The sequence below is a fragment of the Bos indicus genome, chromosome 22 (genome assembly GCF_029378745.1).
Source record: "Bos indicus isolate NIAB-ARS_2022 breed Sahiwal x Tharparkar chromosome 22, NIAB-ARS_B.indTharparkar_mat_pri_1.0, whole genome shotgun sequence".
Taxonomy (NCBI): Eukaryota; Metazoa; Chordata; class Mammalia; order Artiodactyla; family Bovidae; genus Bos; species Bos indicus.
In genome coordinates, this window is record NC_091781.1 from 59087131 (window position 1) to 59106479 (window position 19349).

General features: G+C 60.5%; 1 protein-coding gene across 1 annotated transcript; it reads left to right on the plus strand.

The window, feature by feature from the left end:
* The first annotated feature begins 758 nt into the window (after positions 1–758).
* Positions 759–18702, plus strand: COPG1 (COPI coat complex subunit gamma 1). The gene is made up of 24 exons (XM_019984797.2): positions 759–914; positions 1811–1863; positions 2430–2510; positions 2750–2821; positions 2949–3028; positions 3938–4013; positions 4115–4207; positions 4562–4648; positions 5474–5631; positions 5722–5855; positions 6145–6212; positions 6429–6617; positions 7371–7466; positions 8418–8661; positions 9303–9378; positions 10433–10536; positions 10887–11012; positions 11311–11379; positions 13015–13157; positions 13429–13600; positions 14172–14269; positions 15903–16041; positions 16492–16590; positions 18220–18702. Exons 1-24 carry the CDS (start codon positions 878–880, stop codon positions 18348–18350), a joined length of 2625 nt encoding a protein of 874 aa, XP_019840356.1. The 5' UTR covers positions 759–877; the 3' UTR covers positions 18351–18702.
* The last annotated feature ends 647 nt before the right edge of the window (positions 18703–19349 follow it).

Consider the following 19349-nt stretch of genomic DNA (forward strand, 5'->3'; position numbering starts at 1 on the left):
GCGGAGCCAGCCCCCGGGCCCCGCGCCCCGCGGCCCTGCCGGCGCCCGGACTCACCTGCGCTCCCGCCCTCGGGCCAGCGCGCGTCCTCAGCTCGGCCTCGGGGTGTCCTCCCGGCTCCGCGGGGGTGGCCCTGGGCGACGCCTGTCTCCCCTTCGCGTCCCTGCCCGCCCCCAGCGCCCGGCGGCGCACGCACTGGGCGCTCGACCAGTGCCCGCGGGTGTAAAGAGCGGGCCGCCGCAGCCACGCCGGCCTTCAGTCACTTCAGCCAGGTCCTCGCCGCGGAGCCGCGCCCCCGACATTGCTCGCGCGCCGGGAGCGGCCGGGCTGAGGCGAGCGGCAGGAGGCCGGCCACGCAGCCGCTTATAGAGCGCCTCTGTACGCCGACACTGTCCGGCGCGGGGCGTGAGCGACGGGCACCGCGGCAGTGAGAGTGTGTGGCCGGTGTCAGGGTCGCCGCCAGCGGGCGGGGAGGCCGGCGGGCGAGCGGCTGACGGGAGGCGAGGACGGCGCGCCTCCCGGGGGGCTGACCAGAACAGGGGGCACTGGGAAGCGCGCGGTTGCGCGGGCCAGCGTGCCACATCCGGCCTCACCTCCGAAACGCCCGCTTAGACTCCCGCCGGGAGTCAGTGAGGCGGGGACGACGGCACTGACAGGAGGGCGTGGGGCGTGGAGGCTGAGGTCCGGCCGCCCGCGGCCGCGACGGGGTTAACGCCTCCTGCGGCGGCGCGGCCCGGATGTGCGCCTGCGCCGAGCGCGGAGTGCGCCTGCGCACAGCGCCGGGCGACGTGGCCGGCCGGAAGAAGCCAGTGCGGAACCGCCGCCGCCGGCCGCAGCGTCCATCCTACGCTGCCGCTGGGCTCCCGAAGCGACATCGCCATGCTGAAGAAATTCGACAAGAAGGACGAGGAATCGGGTGAGAGGGCCGAGGCCCTGGGGGAGCCCGGACTCCCGCGTAAGCCCTCCGCGGCCTCCCCGGGAGGCCTCCTACCGGACCTCCGTCTGGACGCGAGGCCCCGGGGACTTGAGCGAAGATGCAGCGCCCATCCGCGGCCGGCCCCGGAGAGCCCGAGCGGGCTCCGCTGCCCCTCACCCGGCAGCTCGGGCCGCGATTCGCTGGATGACCTTGGGCGGGTCTGCGCCTCTGGGCCTCTGCTTCCGCGCTTGTTAGGGGAGGGGGCCAGACCCGGTGGTCCTCTAGGGATTTCCTGGGGCTGCTCCCGTGCTGGGGCGCCCTAGTCGGTAGTGCCCGGATCGGTGGTTGAGAACCCTGACTCCGATTCATTTATCCAGCAAATGTATCGAGCGCCCGGTGCATGCCAGGTTGCACTGCGCCCTGACTCTGCAGCAGAGCTGGTGAGAACTACTGAGCAAGCTAGGAATATAAGAATGGTCGCAGCGGAGTGGAGGGAACAGACGTCAGTCAGATCCTCAAGCGTGTCATTAATTACAAGTGTGATTTCTGCTATGTGCAGAAGCCGTAGCCACTGGAGATGGTGGTCCCTCACGCAGTAGGGGCTCAGCTAAGTACCAGCTGCATAAATGAATGAAAGGCATGACACTCTGAGAGGCACACGAGGACTGTACCAGGGCTGCTGGGCAACTGCGAGTTAGTGGTCTGGGGGAGTGGAGCTCCCTGGAGGAGGCTGGCTGGATCTATTGGCAGCCTGTAGGGCTTTGACTGCTGTTCAGAGGACTTGGAGCTTGAATCTCTGAGCCATCGGGAAGTCTTTCTCCATTGTCTACATCTGGGAGAGTTTTGAAATTTAGGGTCACAACCTGTGCTCAGTCCCGTCTCTTCTCTCATGGAAGGTGGAGGCTCCAACCCGTTCCAGCACCTGGAGAAGAGTGCGGTGCTGCAGGAGGCAAGTGTCATTAGTTCCCCTGGGTCTTCCATTGAGAATGTTCAGTCAGTGTGATCAAAACGCTAGCATATTCAGAGTGCTGGTTTGTAGGACATTAGGGGAGAAATCTGTTCGTGGAAAGATGGGGAGTTCATTATGCTGATCCTTTTCTTCGTCTTTGTCTCTCCTTCCAGTTAATTAATGAGCTTTGAGGGTTTCTCTGGAGGTCCAGTGGGTAGGGCTCTGCGCTTGCACTGCAGGGGACACTGGCTCCAGCCCTGTTTGCGGAACTAAGCTCCTGCATGCAGGCCACGCAGTGTGCCCCCCCCTAAAAAAAAAAAGCCTTTACTAAGTATTCATTAGTCTCCAAGTCAGCACATCTCCAGGTAATATCTAGGGAGGATTTCAGGAGTTGTTAGTAGATGAATTAAAAAAAGGAAAACAAAGCTCCTTCCATGTGAAAATACTGTAGAACAAGTGTATTTCTTTACCCTGGGCCTTCTCAGATCTCTGATGTGCTTGAGAACAGTCATGGAAGGGAAATAAACTCAGCCAGAAGGTAAATATCCTTGGTCGCTTCTTCTCAGGCCCGTGTGTTTAACGAAACGCCCATCAATCCTCGGAAATGTGCCCACATCCTCACCAAGATCCTTTACCTCATAAACCAGGTAACAGGGTGAGCCCTGCGGGTGGGGAAAACGGTCCTGGGTTGTGTTGGGGGCAGGGGCACAGCCCCTGTGTGGTTGCAGCCAGCGGCCCATCTCTGGGTGCCCTGAGGGTCTCACTCTGAGGTGTTGCCCCTGATGCAGCCTCTGCCGAGTCTGAGGCTGCGACCTGGGCTGTCTTAGCTGGAAGAGCCTTCCGGCCTTTCTGTCCCAAGCTGAGGCTTCTTTCTGAACTGAAACAGGGGGAGCACCTGGGGACCACGGAAGCGACCGAAGCCTTCTTCGCCATGACCAAACTCTTTCAGTCCAATGACGTAAGTGCCGCCACCCCTGCCCTCCTCCAGGGGGACAGCTCTCAGGGTGGTGGGAGGGCCCCCGTCAGCGGCTGCCCCCGTGTCAGGCTGAGCCGGGGTCACAGGTCTTTTCGCCTCTCATGCCCAGCCCACCCTCCGTCGGATGTGCTACTTGACCATCAAGGAGATGTCGTGCATCGCAGAGGATGTCATCATCGTGACCAGCAGGCGAGTCCCGGGTCCCTGATGGCCGCCCCCACGTCTTCTCCCCTCTCCTCCGAGCTCCCGCCGCTCAGTCCTCGGCCACGTGTTGCCAGTGCCGTTGCCTCCTTTCCTCTCCTCTTGCCCTCTCCTTCAGTTACTCTGCCCAGCCATGGCGCCTCCAGGGTGGGCGGTTCCACTTGAATTCTCTGGCCTGGACTTAGGCACAAACTGTCCCTTCCCTGCTTTCTCTTGGCCTGCTGAGGCAGCCCGGAGCTTCCATGGCAACTCCAGCTCTTCCCAGGAGAGCCTGGAAAGAAGCGACAGGGACGGGGGGTGGTGGGGTGCACAAAGCCCACAGGCAGATTTTCCCATGAAGGACTGCTGTGCTCAGGAAGCATTCGGCTCAGGGGTCACGCCGTTTGGCGGGTATGCTACACACACACATGTAGGTTCACTTAGAGAACGTGGCAGACATGGCTTCCGCAGCCCCAGAACTTCCAGGGAGGTAACCCCACAGACCGGCATTAGGGGGGTGATGGCTGTGAGAGCAGGCCAGGAGGACCACCAGCTTGAATCTGGGTCAGGAAAGGCCTCCTGGAACTGGGGGAGTGGAGTCCTGCAGGGCAAGGCAGGCAGAGCAGGACAAAGGTGGGGCGGGTGGAGTGCAGCTGCCAGGACCTGTGGGTAGTCCGGGGACTTTTCTGCGACCACTTAATGGGGACAGCAGCAGGAAACCCCACAAGGGTAGATTGCCGTCGGAGCAGGGCAGTGACCCGGGCAGTGTGGAGTTTCATGGAGACCCCTTGATGAAGGGTTAAGAGCCCAGAGTGGACACCCGTTAATAATGGAGACCAGCCTGCTGACCTGGCTGGGGTGGGTGGGGCGTGGGAGCAAGCCCGGCCCCCATGTGAGGCCCACGCCATGTCCCTGCAGCCTGACCAAGGACATGACCGGCAAGGAGGACAGCTACCGGGGCCCGGCCGTGCGCGCCCTCTGCCAGATAACCGACGTGAGTGCCCCGCTCGGGGAGCGGCGCGGGGCCCCGGGGCGCATGCCCGCTCCCCCACTCCGGGCCTCACTGCCCCACACCTTGTCGCCTGCGCCCCGCAGAGCACCATGCTGCAGGCCATCGAGCGCTACATGAAGCAGGCCATCGTGGACAAGGTGCCCAGCGTCTCCAGCTCCGCTCTCGTGTCTTCGCTGGTGTGTAGCCTCGGCCGGGGCTGGAGATGGGGCCAGGGCTGGGGCTGCTCGGGAGACTGAGGAAACATCAAGGATCGCTTTCCCAAGGAAAACCAAAGCTGTGTGGCCCCAGTTGTGAGAGTCCCACCCCCTGCTCGGTGAAAAGTGCCCATGGGACTCTGGGTGGATTGAGGGCCCAGTTGGCGGCCTTGACCCATGCCCTGGGGTGACAGGTTTTGGGGATTTGAGCCTGGCAGGAAGTCTGCCAGGGCAGGGGGAGTGAGGGTGGGAGCCGTGCTGAGTCTGCGCCCTCTCGGAGGACCCTGACAGCAGGGCATCCTGCCCGCCCCGCTCAGCGTGCCCTGTGCCCCACAGCACCTGCTCAAGTGCAGCTTCGACGTGGTCAAGCGCTGGGTGAATGAGGCCCAGGAGGCTGCGTCCAGTGACAACATCATGGTCCAGGTAAGCCATGAATGGGGCAGGGATGCTGAAAATACTCAGGCGCTGGCCAGCAGGATGGACTTTCACCACGGAGGTCCTGGTGGCCCCTGGCCGGAGCAGGCTTCAATCCTTTTCTCGTGGTGGGGAGACTTGGGGGTTTGAGAAAAAGAATCTAGGGCATCTCTTGCAGGGGGAGTTGGGTTACAGACTTGATGGTTCATGCTTAAATATGCGTGTGGTTTAATAACCAGCGAGTATTGTTTTGGGTGTGCAATGCCATCTGCCTGGTGCCTGGTGAGGGTTCAGTGGGAGCTTCTGCCCTCCTGCCCAGACCTGCAGGCCCTCGTGTGGGCATCTGTTCCCTCTCCCCATGTCTTAGTGCTGGGTCTCGTTTCTAGGGCCCACTCTGGCCCCTCAAATCCTCCAGGATCACAGAGGCTTCTTCCCACATAGAAGGCCCTGAGCGCAGCCCTAGTAAGGACTCCGGAGGGCAGAGGGGATAGTCTTTGTGCCTCCCCTCCCCCTGCTGGCTTTTCAGCAGCAGCCACGCGTCCTGGGGCAGGGCCCGGGGGCCGAGGGCCTGCTGTGAGGGCGCCCGTCTGCAAGGCCCCTGACGACACATGTCCTCAGCCCAGGCCGGCTCCCACTTCCTCTTTCTGGTCGGAGACACCTGGTCTCTAGTACCTCTATCTGTATGGTGCCTGGCGGGGTTGGGGGACAGAGGCCTGCAGAGTCCCAGGTGGCTTGGTGGGCGTGGCCCACACCTGGGCTCCATGCCCACTCCAGAGGTGAGGAGCGGGCAGCGTGGCCTCAGGCCTCACTCTCCCTGCTCTGCAACACCCCCAGTACCACGCACTGGGGCTCCTGTACCACGTGCGGAAGAACGACCGCCTGGCCGTCAGCAAGATGATCAGCAAGTTCACGCGGCACGGCCTCAAGTCCCCCTTCGCCTACTGCATGATGATCCGCGTGGCCAGCCGGCAGCTGGAGGACGAGGACGGCAGGTAGAGGCACCACGCCCTGCCGCTCGCCCCCAGAGCCCTCGCCGACCCCCAGGCGGCCCCCCAGCGTCCTCCTGCCGCCTGTCGTTGCAGCCGTGACAGCCCGCTGTTCGACTTCATCGAGAGCTGCCTGCGCAATAAGCACGAGATGGTGGTGTACGAGGCCGCCTCGGCCATTGTCAACCTGCCTGGGTGCAGCGCCAAGGAGCTGGCCCCAGCTGTCTCAGGTGCCCAGGCCCCGCCCCCTGCCATCTCAGGTGCCCAAGCGCCCCCTGCCCGCCGTGTGCAGCTGGGATTCCCAGGGGCGAGGCCCTGCCTGAGGGTGGGCAGGTGTGCTCTCCTCGACTGGGGTGGCCGTGCCAGTTGGGGAAGAGCTGAGTGGGGGATTTGGGTCCGAACAGTCTCTGAGCCCTGGTCCCGAACTGCCCCGTGCCCTGTCCCTGCCCCTCCCGGGGGCCCTGGGTTTCCTAGCTGCCGCGCAGGGGTCAGCCCTTCACCGGCGTCTGTCCCCCACAGTGCTCCAGCTCTTCTGCAGCTCCCCCAAGGCCGCCCTCCGTTACGCCGCCGTCCGCACCCTCAACAAGGTGAGTTCGCAGTGGACAGAGGGGCTGATCTTCCGACAGGGCTGGGGGAGGGGGCCTGGGCCCAGGAGACCTGTCTCCTGGTCCCTCACGGCAGGAGGTGCAGCCCTGGCTGGTCTCTGTCCCCCAGGTGCTGGCGTGAGCCCACCTGAAGGCCTGCAGAACGGCAGAAGGCCTTCTGTGGCCTGTCTGTGTCCTCATCGCTTTGCTCCCGGACAGGTGGCCATGAAGCACCCGTCCGCGGTGACGGCCTGTAACCTGGACTTGGAGAACCTGGTGACGGACGCGAACCGCAGCATCGCCACGCTGGCCATCACCACCCTGCTCAAGACGGGCAGCGAGGGCAGCATCGACCGCCTCATGAAGCAGATCTCCTCCTTCATGTCCGAGATCTCGGACGAGTTCAAGGTCCACAGTCTGCGCCCGGGGCGGGGTGGGCCGGGGGCTGCCGCGGGGCCTCGCTGTGGCGCTGTGCGAGGTGCTGCTCCCGGCCTTTGTCGGCGAGCCTGGGGTCTTCCAGACCGGCCCGTCCAGCCCTTCGTTGTCTCCCGTGAGCGCTGTGTCCTGTGCTGGGCAGAGCCGGAGAGGGGAGCAGAGCAGTGCGCACGCCGGCCTGCCCTCGGAGCTCGCTTTCTGGGACGGGACCATGGGAGCTGACTCCAGTGTGGACGGGGTCGTTCCACACGCTGCTGCAGCGAGGAAACCCCCAGGGCAGCAGTTCCCGGGGGAGCCGCCCGGGAGGACCTGGGAAGGGCCAGCGGGCGCGTGTGCACTTGCCCTGAGCTCTGAGTAGACAAGCAGACGGGGGGGACCCACAGTGTGGATCGGGGCCTTGAACCGCAGTGCTCGCAGCCCTGCCCGGGGGCTCGGAGGTCCCCTCCGCCCGGCCCCGCCTGAGGAGGGGCTCCCCGCCTGAGGAGGGGCTCTCCGCCTGAGGAGGGGCTCCCCGCCTGAGGAGGGACTCTCACCTGAGGAGGGGCTCCCCGCCTGAGGAGGGGCTCCCCGCCTGAGGAGGGCTCTCCGCCTGAGGAGGGGCTCCCCGCCTGAGGAGGGGCTCCCCGTCTGAGGAGGGGCTCCCCGCCTGAGGAGGGGCTCCCCTGGCCCCGGGGACTGCAGCACTGCCCGCGGGCTGGGCTGCGCTCACGCCGGTCTCTGGCACAGGTCGTGGTGGTGCAGGCCATCAGCGCGCTGTGTCAGAAGTATCCCCGCAAGCACGCCGTGCTCATGAACTTCCTGTTCTCCATGCTGCGGGAAGAGGTAAGAGCGGGTGGCCTGGCTGCTGGCTCCGGCAGGCGGGCCTGGGTCCACCTGTCAGCTGGCTGGCTTCTGGTGCCCGCAGCCCTTTTGGCTCCCGTGCGCAGGCAGTGCAGGCACGCCCCAGTCGCTGTGGTTACATTCGTAACTGACGAAGTGCCACCCTGGCCATACAGACTCAGCAGGTGCCCTGAGGCGATGCTTAAGCAGAAGATGGCTAACGGTCTGTCTCGTGTCATCTGGTATAGAAATATTCTAGCCATTGCAATTTTTCATAGAAAAAATTTTCCCACAAGAATCGGTCCTTGGTGCCGGAAAGGTTGAAGACCGCTGTCATAAAATACACACGACATAGAATTCATCGAGGGCTTCCCATGTAACTCAGCTGGTAAAGATCCACCTGCTATGCAGGAGACCCTGGTTCGATTCCTGGATTGGGAAGATCCACTGGAGAAGGGAAAGGCTGCCCACTCCAGTATTCTGGCCTGGAGAATTCCATGGACTGTATAGTCCATGGGGTCGCAAAGACAGAGCGACTTTCAGACTAGAATTTATCACCTTAACTGTAAATGTATATCGTTCAGTATTGTTAAATACCTTCACACAGGAGTGCAGTTAATTTCCAGAACTTTCTCATCCTGCAAAACTGAACTCTGTTCCCATTTAACGATAACCCCCTACTCTCTACTCCTCCAGCTTCTACACCACCCATTCTTCCTTTATCTCAAAGGTGGGAAGAAAATCAAGTCCCAGAGGTTTCTATTAAAGCATCTGCGGTTAGTCCGGAATGGCCCTGGCGAGCATTCAGCCTGAGCCTTTAGTTTTTACACAAAAGGGAGGTAGCGGCGGGGGAGCCAGGCCCTGGCCTGCGGGCTCTGGCTGGGCCGCTGTGCCAGGCTGCAGCTGGGCTCCGCAGAGCCCCTGGTGCTCAGCCTCCTGTCGCCTGGCCCACAGGGCGGCTTCGAGTACAAGCGGGCCATCGTGGACTGCATCATCAGCATCATCGAGGAGAACGCGGAGAGCAAGGAGACGGGGCTGTCCCACCTGTGCGAGTTCATCGAGGACTGCGAGTTCACCGTGCTGGCCACGCGCATCCTGCACCTGCTGGGCCAGGAGGGGCCCAGGACCAGCAACCCTTCCAAGTACATCCGCTTCATCTACAACCGCGTGGTGCTGGAGCACGCCGAGGTCCGCGCAGGTGCGTCGGAGCAGGCTGCGCCCGGGCACCGGCACTGGGCCTGCAGGCCTGAGGGCGGCCCAGGGGCGCGGGCGGCACCCGGCGAACGTGCCGACCTCGGGCTCACCTCAGCTGCTGCTCTGATTCACTGTGTGTGGTCGTTTACCTTTCTCCTTTTTCACCTTTCTCCTTTCTTTCTTCTTGGTATTTAGGTTTTTCTTTTTAATGGTAGCTTTCTTGAGATATAATTCACATAGCATACTCTGTTCAATGAGTGTGTACTTCTGTGCACAGCCATCCGATCCTTCCTTTTACTTAGACTTACTGCTGTTTCCCTCTCACGCCTGCTCTGAACGGACGGTCCCCAAGCAGTTCTTGCTTCTCAGTTGTAGCTCATTCTCTCTCTCATTTGCGGTCAGGTGAGGCTTCGCTGCCCCTGAGGCCGTTAGGATACAGAGATTGAGGGCAGCCCTCGTGGCCCCTTGGTGGTCAGAGCTGAGAAGGGCTGCTGGGCCCGAGGACAGGGCCGCCTCCCTGGGAGAAGCCAGGCCTGGAGGCTGCTTGTCGGGGGATGTCGGGTTGGGCCTGCGGCTCGGGGCCACTCAGCTCCGGCCGGCCCGCTCTGAGCCCTGGCCTGAGCCGAGTTTGCCTCGTGCACGCAGGCGCTGTGAGTGCTCTGGCCAAGTTTGGGGCGCAGAACGAAGAGATGCTGCCCAGTATCCTGGTGCTGCTGAAGAGGTGCGTGTGGCGTCCCCTTGGCTGGCGGCTGCTCCCCGTCTCTGTAGTTGGAAAGGGGGAGACAAGATGCACGACTATTGACGGTAGAAAACAGTGGGAACAGAAAACCGTGAAACATGGTGCTGTGCAGAAGCCCCTCCCCTAGGTGTTAACTCGAGGTGTTTTCTGTTTTAAAAAACAGCTTTATTGAGATATAACTTGCAATCCACACAGTGTCCCCATCTTAAATGCATAATACAGTGGGTTTGTTACATTCCGAGTTGTTTAACCATTACCGCCATCTAAGTTGAGAACTTTTCTCTTGACCGCGCTGTACGGCTTCTGGAATCTTAGTTCCCTGACCAGGGATCGAACCTGGGCCCTCTGCAGTGGAAACGCAGAGTCCCAGCCACTCGACCACCTGGGAGTTCTCAAAAACACTTCTACCGCCCCAGAGAAACTATGTACCAGCGAGTAGTCAAGCCCTGCCCCAGCCCTGCCCGCCCCTCGCTCGCCTTCCGGCTCAGGATTTGCCTGTCCCGACTTGCCGTGCAGCTGCAGGCCTTCAGCGTGTTGCCTCTCGCGAGCCTGGCTCCTTCACGGGGTTTCCAGGGCTCACTCGTGTTGTCACACGTGCCAGCACTTCATGCCACTCTTGCATGGCGTGAAGAGCCCTCGTTTGTTTAGCTGGTCATCAGTCGGGAGGCATTTGGGCCATTTCCGGTTCACGGCTGGCATGACTCGCGCTGCTGTGAACATTTGTGCACAAGTCTTTATGTGACTTGCTTTCAGTTCTCTGGGGTGTGCACCCAGGAGTGGAATTGCGGAGCCATGTTCAAGTCCTTTTTGACGAGTGCTGCCGGATACAGGCGCATGGCTCCCTCCCTGGGTGGGCTCTGGGAGAGGGTCCCGGGAGAGTGAATACCAGCCCCCCTGTGCCTCTGATACCCGGGCACTGCATCTGGTGATTGGGGTGGAAGCACCCTGCCGCCTCTGCCTGCCCCCTGCTGGGGCCCTGTAGTGCCCCCGGCCCCCTACGGGCCCCCGTCAGGAGCTCCCTGTGTTCTGGCCACAGGTGTGTGATGGATGACGACAACGAGGTCAGGGACCGGGCCACCTTCTACCTCAACGTGCTGGAGCAGAAGCAGAAGGCGCTCAATGCAGGCTACATCCTGAATGGTGAGTCCTCCCCGCCGGACCACTCCCCTAGCCCCCTCCCCGAGCTGCTGCCTTCCCGGGCGGCATGCCCTCCGCTGGACTCCCCTGGCAACTGCAGGGCATCACTGTCATCTCAGGAGGCCTGGGGCCCCAAGGGTGGGAATAGCCCAGAGAGCAGAACCGCTCGCCAGTCATATGAACCTCCTTGAGCCGAGCGCCCCCCCGTGCCCAAGCCCCTGTCCCGTGTCCATTCGCTCTTTGTAGCAGTCCTGCCGAGGAGGGTGTCCTGAGAAGCGGGGGCTCGGCGCCTCGCTGGTTTCCTCGGGGTCCTGCAGCCTTGACCCCCGGCCCCGTCTCGCTCCCGCCTCCAGGTCTGGCCGTGTCCATCCCGGGTCTGGAGCGGGCGCTGCAGCAGTACACTCTGGAGCCGTCGGAGAAGCCCTTCGACCTCAAGTCCGTGCCCCTGGCCACCGCGCCCCTGGCGGAGCAGAGGACAGGTGAGCCATGCCTGTGTCTTCCAGAGGCCCTCGGGCCCAGGCCCCCTCTGGAGGCTCTGCCTGGCCCGCAAGGCCCCCGCAGCTGCCCAGGGTGGACGGGGCCATGCTGGGCGCAGGGAGTTCCCCACCCGCCTCTGCCCCGGGAGAGGAGGCCACCTGCACACAGACACTCACGCGGCCGCCCGTGTCCACACTCCACACGAGGAGGCGGAGAGCACACTTGAGAGCGACTGTGCTGCGGTCGACGCGCCCGGGCCGTCTCTGAGCTGTGGCTCACCATGTGTGCTTGTTCCTGCAGAAAGCACCCCGGTCACCGCCGCCAAGCAGCCCGAGAAGGTGGCCGCCACCCGGCAGGAGATCTTCCAGGGTGAGTGAGGGGGCTCGCAGGGCTCACAGGCCACGGCTGGGGCGGCGGCTCTTCCCCCCGGAACCGAGATCGGGTCTCCCCTGCATGCTGGCTCTGAGAGTGTTTGGACAGCCTGCTTGACCCTCAGGTGGAGGTTGTTGCATCCATTTGGTTTCTGAGGATTTGGATGCTCAGAGAGACACGGTGATTTGCCGCAGTTTGCACAGCACCAAGGGGAGGGCGGCAAGAATTACAGTCCAGCTCCAGCTGGCTCAGAGCCGCCTGGGCCTTGTTCTGAGTGCTACAGGCCCTGGGCCCAGTCGGTTTGGGACGTCTGGCGCCGCTCAGCGGAGTTGAGGGCACGACACAGTCCTGTGACTCGGGCTCCAAATGTGCTCCGCCCACCTTGTCTGGCAGGGTTTGGTGAGGATTCCGTCTGTCCCTCTACTCATACGTTTCTCAGGGGAGAGGCTGTGTGTCTGGTTGGCAGACCACGTTGTCCACTAGATTCCTGCCTTCGAGGCCTGGCAGCAGCCTCCCGTCCTGGGTGACGTCAGCCGACTCCCTGACTCATCTCCCCTTCTGTCGTTCTGCGCGCCGTCCACGGCTCCTGCCCGTCCCTGCACTGGTGCCTGCCTTCCTTATAGTGGGATTCGTCTTAAGTCCACTTTTTCCTTTCCACTCCCGAACCTGTCTTCCACCAACGCGCTGTCTCAGATGTGGCTGAACCGGGACCCTGAGCTGGCTGGCGTCGCTCTCCCCGCAGGCTTTCCCTGTGTGTCCCTTCCCTCTTGCTGCCGGCAGAGATCAGCATGAACTTAGTGGTTTCACTCAACGCCACTCCACCCCTTGTCCTGAGGTCTGAGTTCAGCCTCTTTACGGGGGGAAAGAGCAGAAGAATGATCCTGCCTGCCTTCTCCCTCTGTCCCCGAAACCCTACTAAGTCTAAGGCAAAGGATCACACTGCCTCGGGTAGAGTTCTTTTCCACGTGGAGGTCAGCGTAACCGGGAAGACGAGTGATGGGTCTTGACTAGTGGTCCTCAGACATCCGTGTGCGTCAGAGTCATGAGGGAAAGCTTGTTCGAGATGCGGGATGGGGGAGTCTCTGACGGGCAGGTCTGGAGAGGCCTGAGGGTCTGCACTGTCGCCATGCCCGCACCCCCAGGTGCTTCCGGCGCGATGATTCCTGAGCACAGCTCGGGGAGCAGGGCCAGCTGCCCAGTTCTCCCAGGCGCCCCAGGGCCAGAAACTGGCCTGCACCAGACGCCTGCTGGCCACTCTGAGCTGGGCGTTCTGTAACACTCAGAATCTGCCCACTCTCCTTTGGGGCCACTTGTCCCAACAGCCACATGTCGGAGAGAGCAGTCCATCCTCCTGCCTGGTTCCGTGGCCAGCAGAGTTCGCTTCCTCTTTGTCTTTCCCCGTCTCCCTCTTCTGAGCACCTTTGCTGAGCTTCTAAGCTTGAGGGAGTTTCTGGATGGGATGAGGCCAGGCCATGGGCCTGACGTCCATCGGTTGGTCTGGCGTCCTGTGTGGGACAGCGGGGAGGGCGTACTTGGGTGTGTCAGGGAACCGGGAGTGAAGGGCCCGCGGCCTGAAGACTGACCAGAGACCCCGCTGAGCCACTGGGTGAATGCGCGGCCTGTGGGTTTCAGAGCAGCTGGCGGCTGTGCCCGAGTTCCAGGGGCTGGGGCCCCTCTTCAAGTCCTCGCCTGAGCCCGTGGCCCTCACTGAGTCGGAGACGGAGTACGTCATCCGCTGCACAAAGCACACCTTCACTGACCACATGGTCTTCCAGGTGAGCGGGGAGGGCCTCCCGTGGCGTCCTGGCGCCCCCACGCCGAGTGGCTGGAGCCCGGTGCGATGCCGGGTCTGCCTCCAACTGCTGTGTGTAGAGTCCCTGACTCAGGGCCTGTGTGGCTCCCGCGTGCCCACATGGAGACAGGGGATCTGGGCAGGGAGTCTGGGTCAGGACTCAGGGTGGCCCTGGGGTGAGAGGCCTCCTCTGCAGCTCAGGGGGGCCCGCACCCCCCGGCTCAGCATCTCAGCCCCTCTGCTCCCGGGTCCAGTTTGACTGCACGAACACGCTCAACGACCAGACCCTGGAGAACGTCACGGTGCAGATGGAGCCCACGGAGGCCTACGAGGTGCTGTGTTACGTGCCCGCCCGGAGCCTGCCCTACAACCAGCCCGGAACCTGCTACACGCTGGTGGCCCTGCCCAAGGAAGACCCCACGGCGGGTGAGCCCCCCGGCCTCCTGGGAGCCCCTGGGTCAGGGTGGGGAGGGCGGCCTGTGCGCCAGCTGTTCGTCTCCGGTCAGAGCTTCAGCTCCTCGAGGTCGGTCCAGAGAGGAAGGCCAGCCCGCCCTGGGGCTTTGCACACAGCAGCTCATTTCCTCCTCACACACCCTTCGGGGCAGCACTGCTCTCTGTCTTAGAGGGTGACCGAGATGGGGTAAACAGCTTGCCTGAATTCACCAGGCTGAGAGGCTGAGCCCAGGTCCTCAGGCAGGACTCTGTCTTGGCCGTGAAGGAGCCGTGAAGGAGACTTGGGCATGACCGTCCAAGTCCACTCCTCCCAGAGAGGCAGGGGCTTTCCCAGGCCTGGGTGGCACGTGGACGTGGCCAGCCTGAAGTGTCTCTGCCCCCCTGGCTCCTCTTTCCTCGTGAGGGCAGCTCCTCAGGCTGCGACCGGGTGCTCCTGCCTCCCCACGCCAGGCTGGCACGGGCCGCTGGTGCAGCCGAGGCCTGGAGGGCAGGCTGTGGCCGCCCGCCCACAGAGGCCCCTGACGGCGCGCCTTCCCTCCTGCAGTGGCCTGCACGTTCAGCTGCGTGATGAAGTTCACCGTCAAGGACTGTGACCCCACGACCGGGGAGGCGGACGACGAGGGTTACGAGGACGAGTATGTGGTAAGCGCCGCGGGGCCCGCTCACGGCGTCTGCACGCGTGCGCGCTGGCTTCGGTTTAGATGTCGCAAAAGAGCTCTTGTTTTTAACTTAAAAAATATGTGTTCAAGTGTCACAAGAAAACCTGGGAAATACAAAAACAAGTACACACAGACAGGGAAGCGTTAACCGTAGTCTTGGGAGTGGCTGGGGGAGGGAAGTTGTATCTTTGAGGTCATTACATACATTACAGACCTCGTTGGGTTCACTTAGAACCAGGGTGTAATTTCCCGTCAGTACAAACACTTCATAAACACAAGTCTTAATGACTTTAAAATACTCCCTTCTATTGATATATCCTAATTCACGTGACTTTGTATTCGTTAACATTGGGCATGTGTGATCCCAGAGTCTCACGGTTTTAAGTGCCACATTAAACACCCCTCAGTATAAATTCATACCATTCAGGCCTGTGTTTCAGGCCTGTCTCCTTGTGACTAGAAGTAGAATAATTAAAAAAAAATTTTTTTTAACAATTTTTTTCTATGAGTAGGATAATTGGGTCAAAGACTCAGGACGATTTTCAGGCTTTTTGGTTCATGGTGTCAGTTGCTTTCTGGAGAAGCGGATGCCCTCAGTCCAGTTTGTATCTGCTGGCGACCTTCTGGTGCAGCGAGATGCTCCTTCCGGCTCCAGCTCACGGGGCTAGCATGGAGCCGAGGATAGGCTCATTCTCGATTTGCCCAGGGCGCTGTGGCTCCATGCCATCTGAGTGCAGACCCTGAAAGGCAGCCTGGGATGGAGGCTGCCAGAGCCCTCGTGGCCAGAGGGGCAGTCGCTGGAGCACACCTGATGGGCACTTGTGTCCTCCTGGGTCCAGGCCTGAGCCAGCAGCGAGCTAAGCCAAGGCCAGGAGGGCTGGGTATGAGGCCCGGCTTCTGCCATAGGGGCTGCGTCCTACCTGTGAACGCCTTCCCCGTGCGCGGGAGCAGGGGCTCAGCGGAGAGCTGCTGGCAAATGAGCGGGAGCCTTTCCTCACAGTTGGTCCAGGGTGCGCGTCCAGAGCAGGCCCGGCTGACTCACGGGGGGCGGCCTCTGAGCACTCCTCGCCCCCCGCCCCATCCAGTCAGGCACTGGCGGCTTCGGAGGGTGCGCTCTCATAGCCGACACCCCAAGAGGAGGATGGTGGGCCCTCCACATCTGTGGGTTCTGCCTCCATGGATCCAACCAACAGATGGAAAATAGAGTGGGTTCCAGAAAATCCACAAAAGCAAAACTTGAGGCAACAATTTACATAGCGTTTGCACTATATTTGCAGCTGTTTCCATAACATTTACATCATATCAGTTATTATAAATAATCGAGAGGTGACGCAGAGTATAAGGAAAACGTGTGTAGCTTAAACGCAAATACGGCACCGCTTTACATAAAGGACTGGAGCCTCCAGGAGTTCAGTGTCCGAGGGCGCGTCCCGCTGAGGGGCCACCACCCGGCCGTGAGCAGCTGAGGACAGGCCGCTGGTCCGGTAGGGCCCAGCCCCGGAGCGCGGCACTCAGAGCCTGCATGGTGGGAGGGGCGGGTGGGCAGAGCAGAGCGGAGGCTCTCAGCTGTCTCTCCCTGGAGCTGTGTGCCTCAGGACCCCTCTGTTGTCCCACAGCTGGAGGATCTGGAAGTCACGATAGCGGATCACATCCAGAAGGTCATGAAGCTGAACTTCGAGGCAGCCTGGGACGAGGTGGGGGATGAGTTCCAGAAGGAGGAGACGTTCACCTTGTCCACCATCAAGACACTCGAGGGTAAATGCTGGGGGTGCCGGTTCTGGTTTGCCTGCCTTTCAAGACCCTGGGCCACTGTTGAAATGTTCCTCCTCCCCCCATCCCCGCGCCCATCCCCCGAAGATCCAGGACCAAGTGTGGAGCACATAGTTCAGATACATAAAATAATGAAAAAGTCGCTCAGTCGTGTCTGACGCTTTGCGACCCCATGAACAATACAGTCCACAGAATTCTCCAGACCAGAATACTGGAGTGGGTAGCCTTTCCCTTCTCCAGGGGATCTTCCCAACCCAGGGATCGAACCCAGGTCTCCCACACTGCAGGTGGATTCTTTACCAGCTGAGCCACAAGGGAAAGTTCAGATGCGGCTTCATTAAAAGCTGTGCACAGTGGGATTTGGGGCTGGGGGAGTGGTGACGGTGCAAAGTGGAGATGAGGTAAGTGGGTTAACTCTAGAACCTCTCCCTGCAGAGGCTGTGGGCAATATCGTCAAGTTCTTAGGAATGCACCCTTGTGAGCGGTCTGACAAAGTGCCGGACAACAAGAACACGCACACGCTGCTCCTGGCCGGTAAGTGGCATTTGTCGTGGGAAGGGCCTGGGTGCCACTGGGGAACCCAGGGGTCCAGAGCTCGCGGCGCTGAACGTCACCAGGTATAAGAAGGCCAGCTAGAGCCGTCTTCCCCCAGCCCCTGCTGCCCGTCAGTGTCCCTGCCCACGGGCAGCCAGCGAGCTACGGCACAGCATGCCAGGCACCTCCCTGTGATCCTAAGGGTGTGAGAGCGAGAGTGCACGTTGCCCTGTGCAGAGGCAGACAGCCATATGCAGGTGGCGGACACGCTGCTCTGCGCCTGGGTGTTCACTTCACAGTGCATCTTGGGGAGCGTCCTCTTTTTCTTTTTTTAATAACATGAAATTTACCAGTGTAATGATTTTTACATCACTTCAGCGGCATTAAGCACATTCCCGCTGTTTTGCATCTATCACCATCATCCACCTCCAGAACTTCCCATCATCCCAGACGTCTTCCCAGACTGAGCTCCACTGTTTCTTGTAGCTGACTGTTTCACAGAAGCAGTACATGTACTGCTGAACACCGAGATTGTTCTAGTGTTCTGCTGTTACAGACTGTGCTGTAGGGAATGATCCCGTACATACGTGTCTACTTAGGCACTTTATTTTGGATGTGTGCACTCTGGGTACTTGTAGGGTAAGTTTCTCAAGGCTTTACCAGGTCAAAGTGCATTTTTCATCTCGGTAAATATTTCCAGTTGCCTTCCATAGGAATCGTATGCCTCTCTCCCACACTTCCAACCAAGCAGTGTGTTCCCAACCTGTGTGGTCTCTGCAGGCGTGTTAATGGTGTCTCGTGTGGCTTCACTCTGTGTATCTCGTGTACTGAACGGCGCTCAGCATCTCCTCAAATGCAAAGCGCCATATGAAACAGTGTATGGATTTTATTTATATCATGTATATTTTTCCACTGAGTTGGTTATTCTTTTCTAATACGAATGGGATTTTTAAGCACTTCTGGAAATTTTCAAACTTACACACACAGAACCCCCAGGCACTCCTCCTCCAGCTGTAGCAATGAGCATCTCTACCCAGACGCGTTCTCCACCCCCAGATTATTTTAGAGCAAACTCCATACATAGGCATTTCATATGTAAATGTTTCTGATCGCTGTTTCTCCAAAAGCTAATGAGCCAATGTGCTTACTGCGCCTGAAACAGTGAACGAAGGGAAGTGCTTTTTTCTGAGTGTTTATAAACAGGGTTAGGAGGTGGCTCTGCTCCAGTGCCCTGCTCACAGCTGGCTGCCCCCAAGCCCGCAGTGAGGCAGCCCTGTCCCCTGGGTTTTGCAGACACCTGCACCGCGATTTTGCCACGGTGGGGCTGTCCCTCGGTCTGTGAGCTTCGATGAGGTCGGCATGTGTGAGAGCCTCGGTGATGTCACACAGAACCACACACGTCCAGTCGTTTTGGGCTTGGCAGCAGCGTGACGGGCAGACTGATCTCTGCGAGGTCACTGATGATGCTGCAGCTCAGAGAGGTGCAGTGACGTGCCCAGCGCTTCACACTGGGTGTGAGAGCTCCCGTCTCACCCCAGAGCCGCCTCTGCCAGCTGTGGCACGCTGCCCTCAGCCCAGCCCTGCAGCCCCCTTCGGTCTTACGCGCCTGCCTTCTCTCTTCCCTTGCAGGCGTGTTCCGGGGAGGCCATGACATCCTGGTGCGCTCCCGGCTGCTGCTTTTGGACACAGTCACTATGCAGGTGACAGCCAGAAGTTCAGAGGAGCTGCCGGTGGACATCGTCTTGGCGTCTGTGGGCTAAGAGGCCGGCTTGCATCGGACCACGTCCTCCCCTTTCCCCGAACACTATGCAGGAGTCGCGCCTTCCTCCTGAACCCAGTGGAAGCTCCTTTCCAAGCCTGTGTATTGAAAAGCAATTAGGAATCACTGAGGGTTTTTTGTTGTGTTTTTTGTCTTCTTAAATTGACCCCCTGCCCCAAACCCCTCTGCTGACAGTGACTCTTTAAACAGGGCATGATTTTAGCGCATCCTAGAACTTGCTGTCTTGCCTGCCAGGGAAGGGGCATTGCAAATAAAGAAAGTGCTTGCGCCATCTGAGTTTCTCCCCTTTGGAACCATCATCTTAGCCCTACAAATAAATCAGCGCATATTTATTGAGTGACTGCTGCTTCTGCACACTTGTGCTTAGGCGTCCGGCTTCCCTGCCACCCGGAGCCCTTTGCCTCTGTACCTACAAGGGGGCAGGACCCTCTCACTGGCTCTGCCCGTGCCCCACACCCAGGAGCGGGAGCAGCACGGATTTCCTGAGGGGATGACGGCAGTGGTGGGCAGAACCACCCTCCTTCAGTAGGGGATCAGTGGGGTCTGGGGGTGGGGGTGGGCCTAGTGCAAGGTCTGAGGGGGGGGGCGCTCCTGCTGCTGGGGGAACAGCCCCACAGAGCGCGAGGCCCTGGTTTCTGCAGCTGGGCTTTTAAACCCAGGCGTGGTGGTTTTGCCAATACATCTGTTTTGCCTATTTTTAACAACATTGGTGTCAACCGTTAGAGATTCGTATTTGGGGTGGGGGTAAAGGTGGAGGCCTTGCAAAGTGTTCTGGTGCCCACTGAAGTTTGAGTGACCTGTGATTCGTGGAATTTTACTGATGGTTTTTCAAGTTTTGCCCCAAACCATGGGCAGTTGGTATGACTGTCAGGTATAGACAATGTTTTCTGATTTCACCCCCACAACGACCTGGAGCCCTGGTTCCCTGGTTCCCGCTGCGCGGAGCAGGGCCCGCAGGCCGCGGGGTCGCATCGCGGGT

What these genes read in the sequence shown, in the direction of transcription:
- COPG1 (XM_019984797.2), top strand. Translation starts at nt 878, where the DNA reads ATGCTGAAGAAATTCGACAAGAAGGACGAGGAATCGG. An exon ending in CCGGCAGGAGATCTTCCAGG is followed by an intron (nt 11,380 to 13,014) that starts GTGAGTGAGGGG and finishes TGTGGGTTTCAG; the next exon opens with AGCAGCTGGCGGCTGTGCCC. An exon ending in GCACACGCTGCTCCTGGCCG is followed by an intron (nt 16,591 to 18,219) that starts GTAAGTGGCATT and finishes CTTCCCTTGCAG; the next exon opens with GCGTGTTCCGGGGAGGCCAT.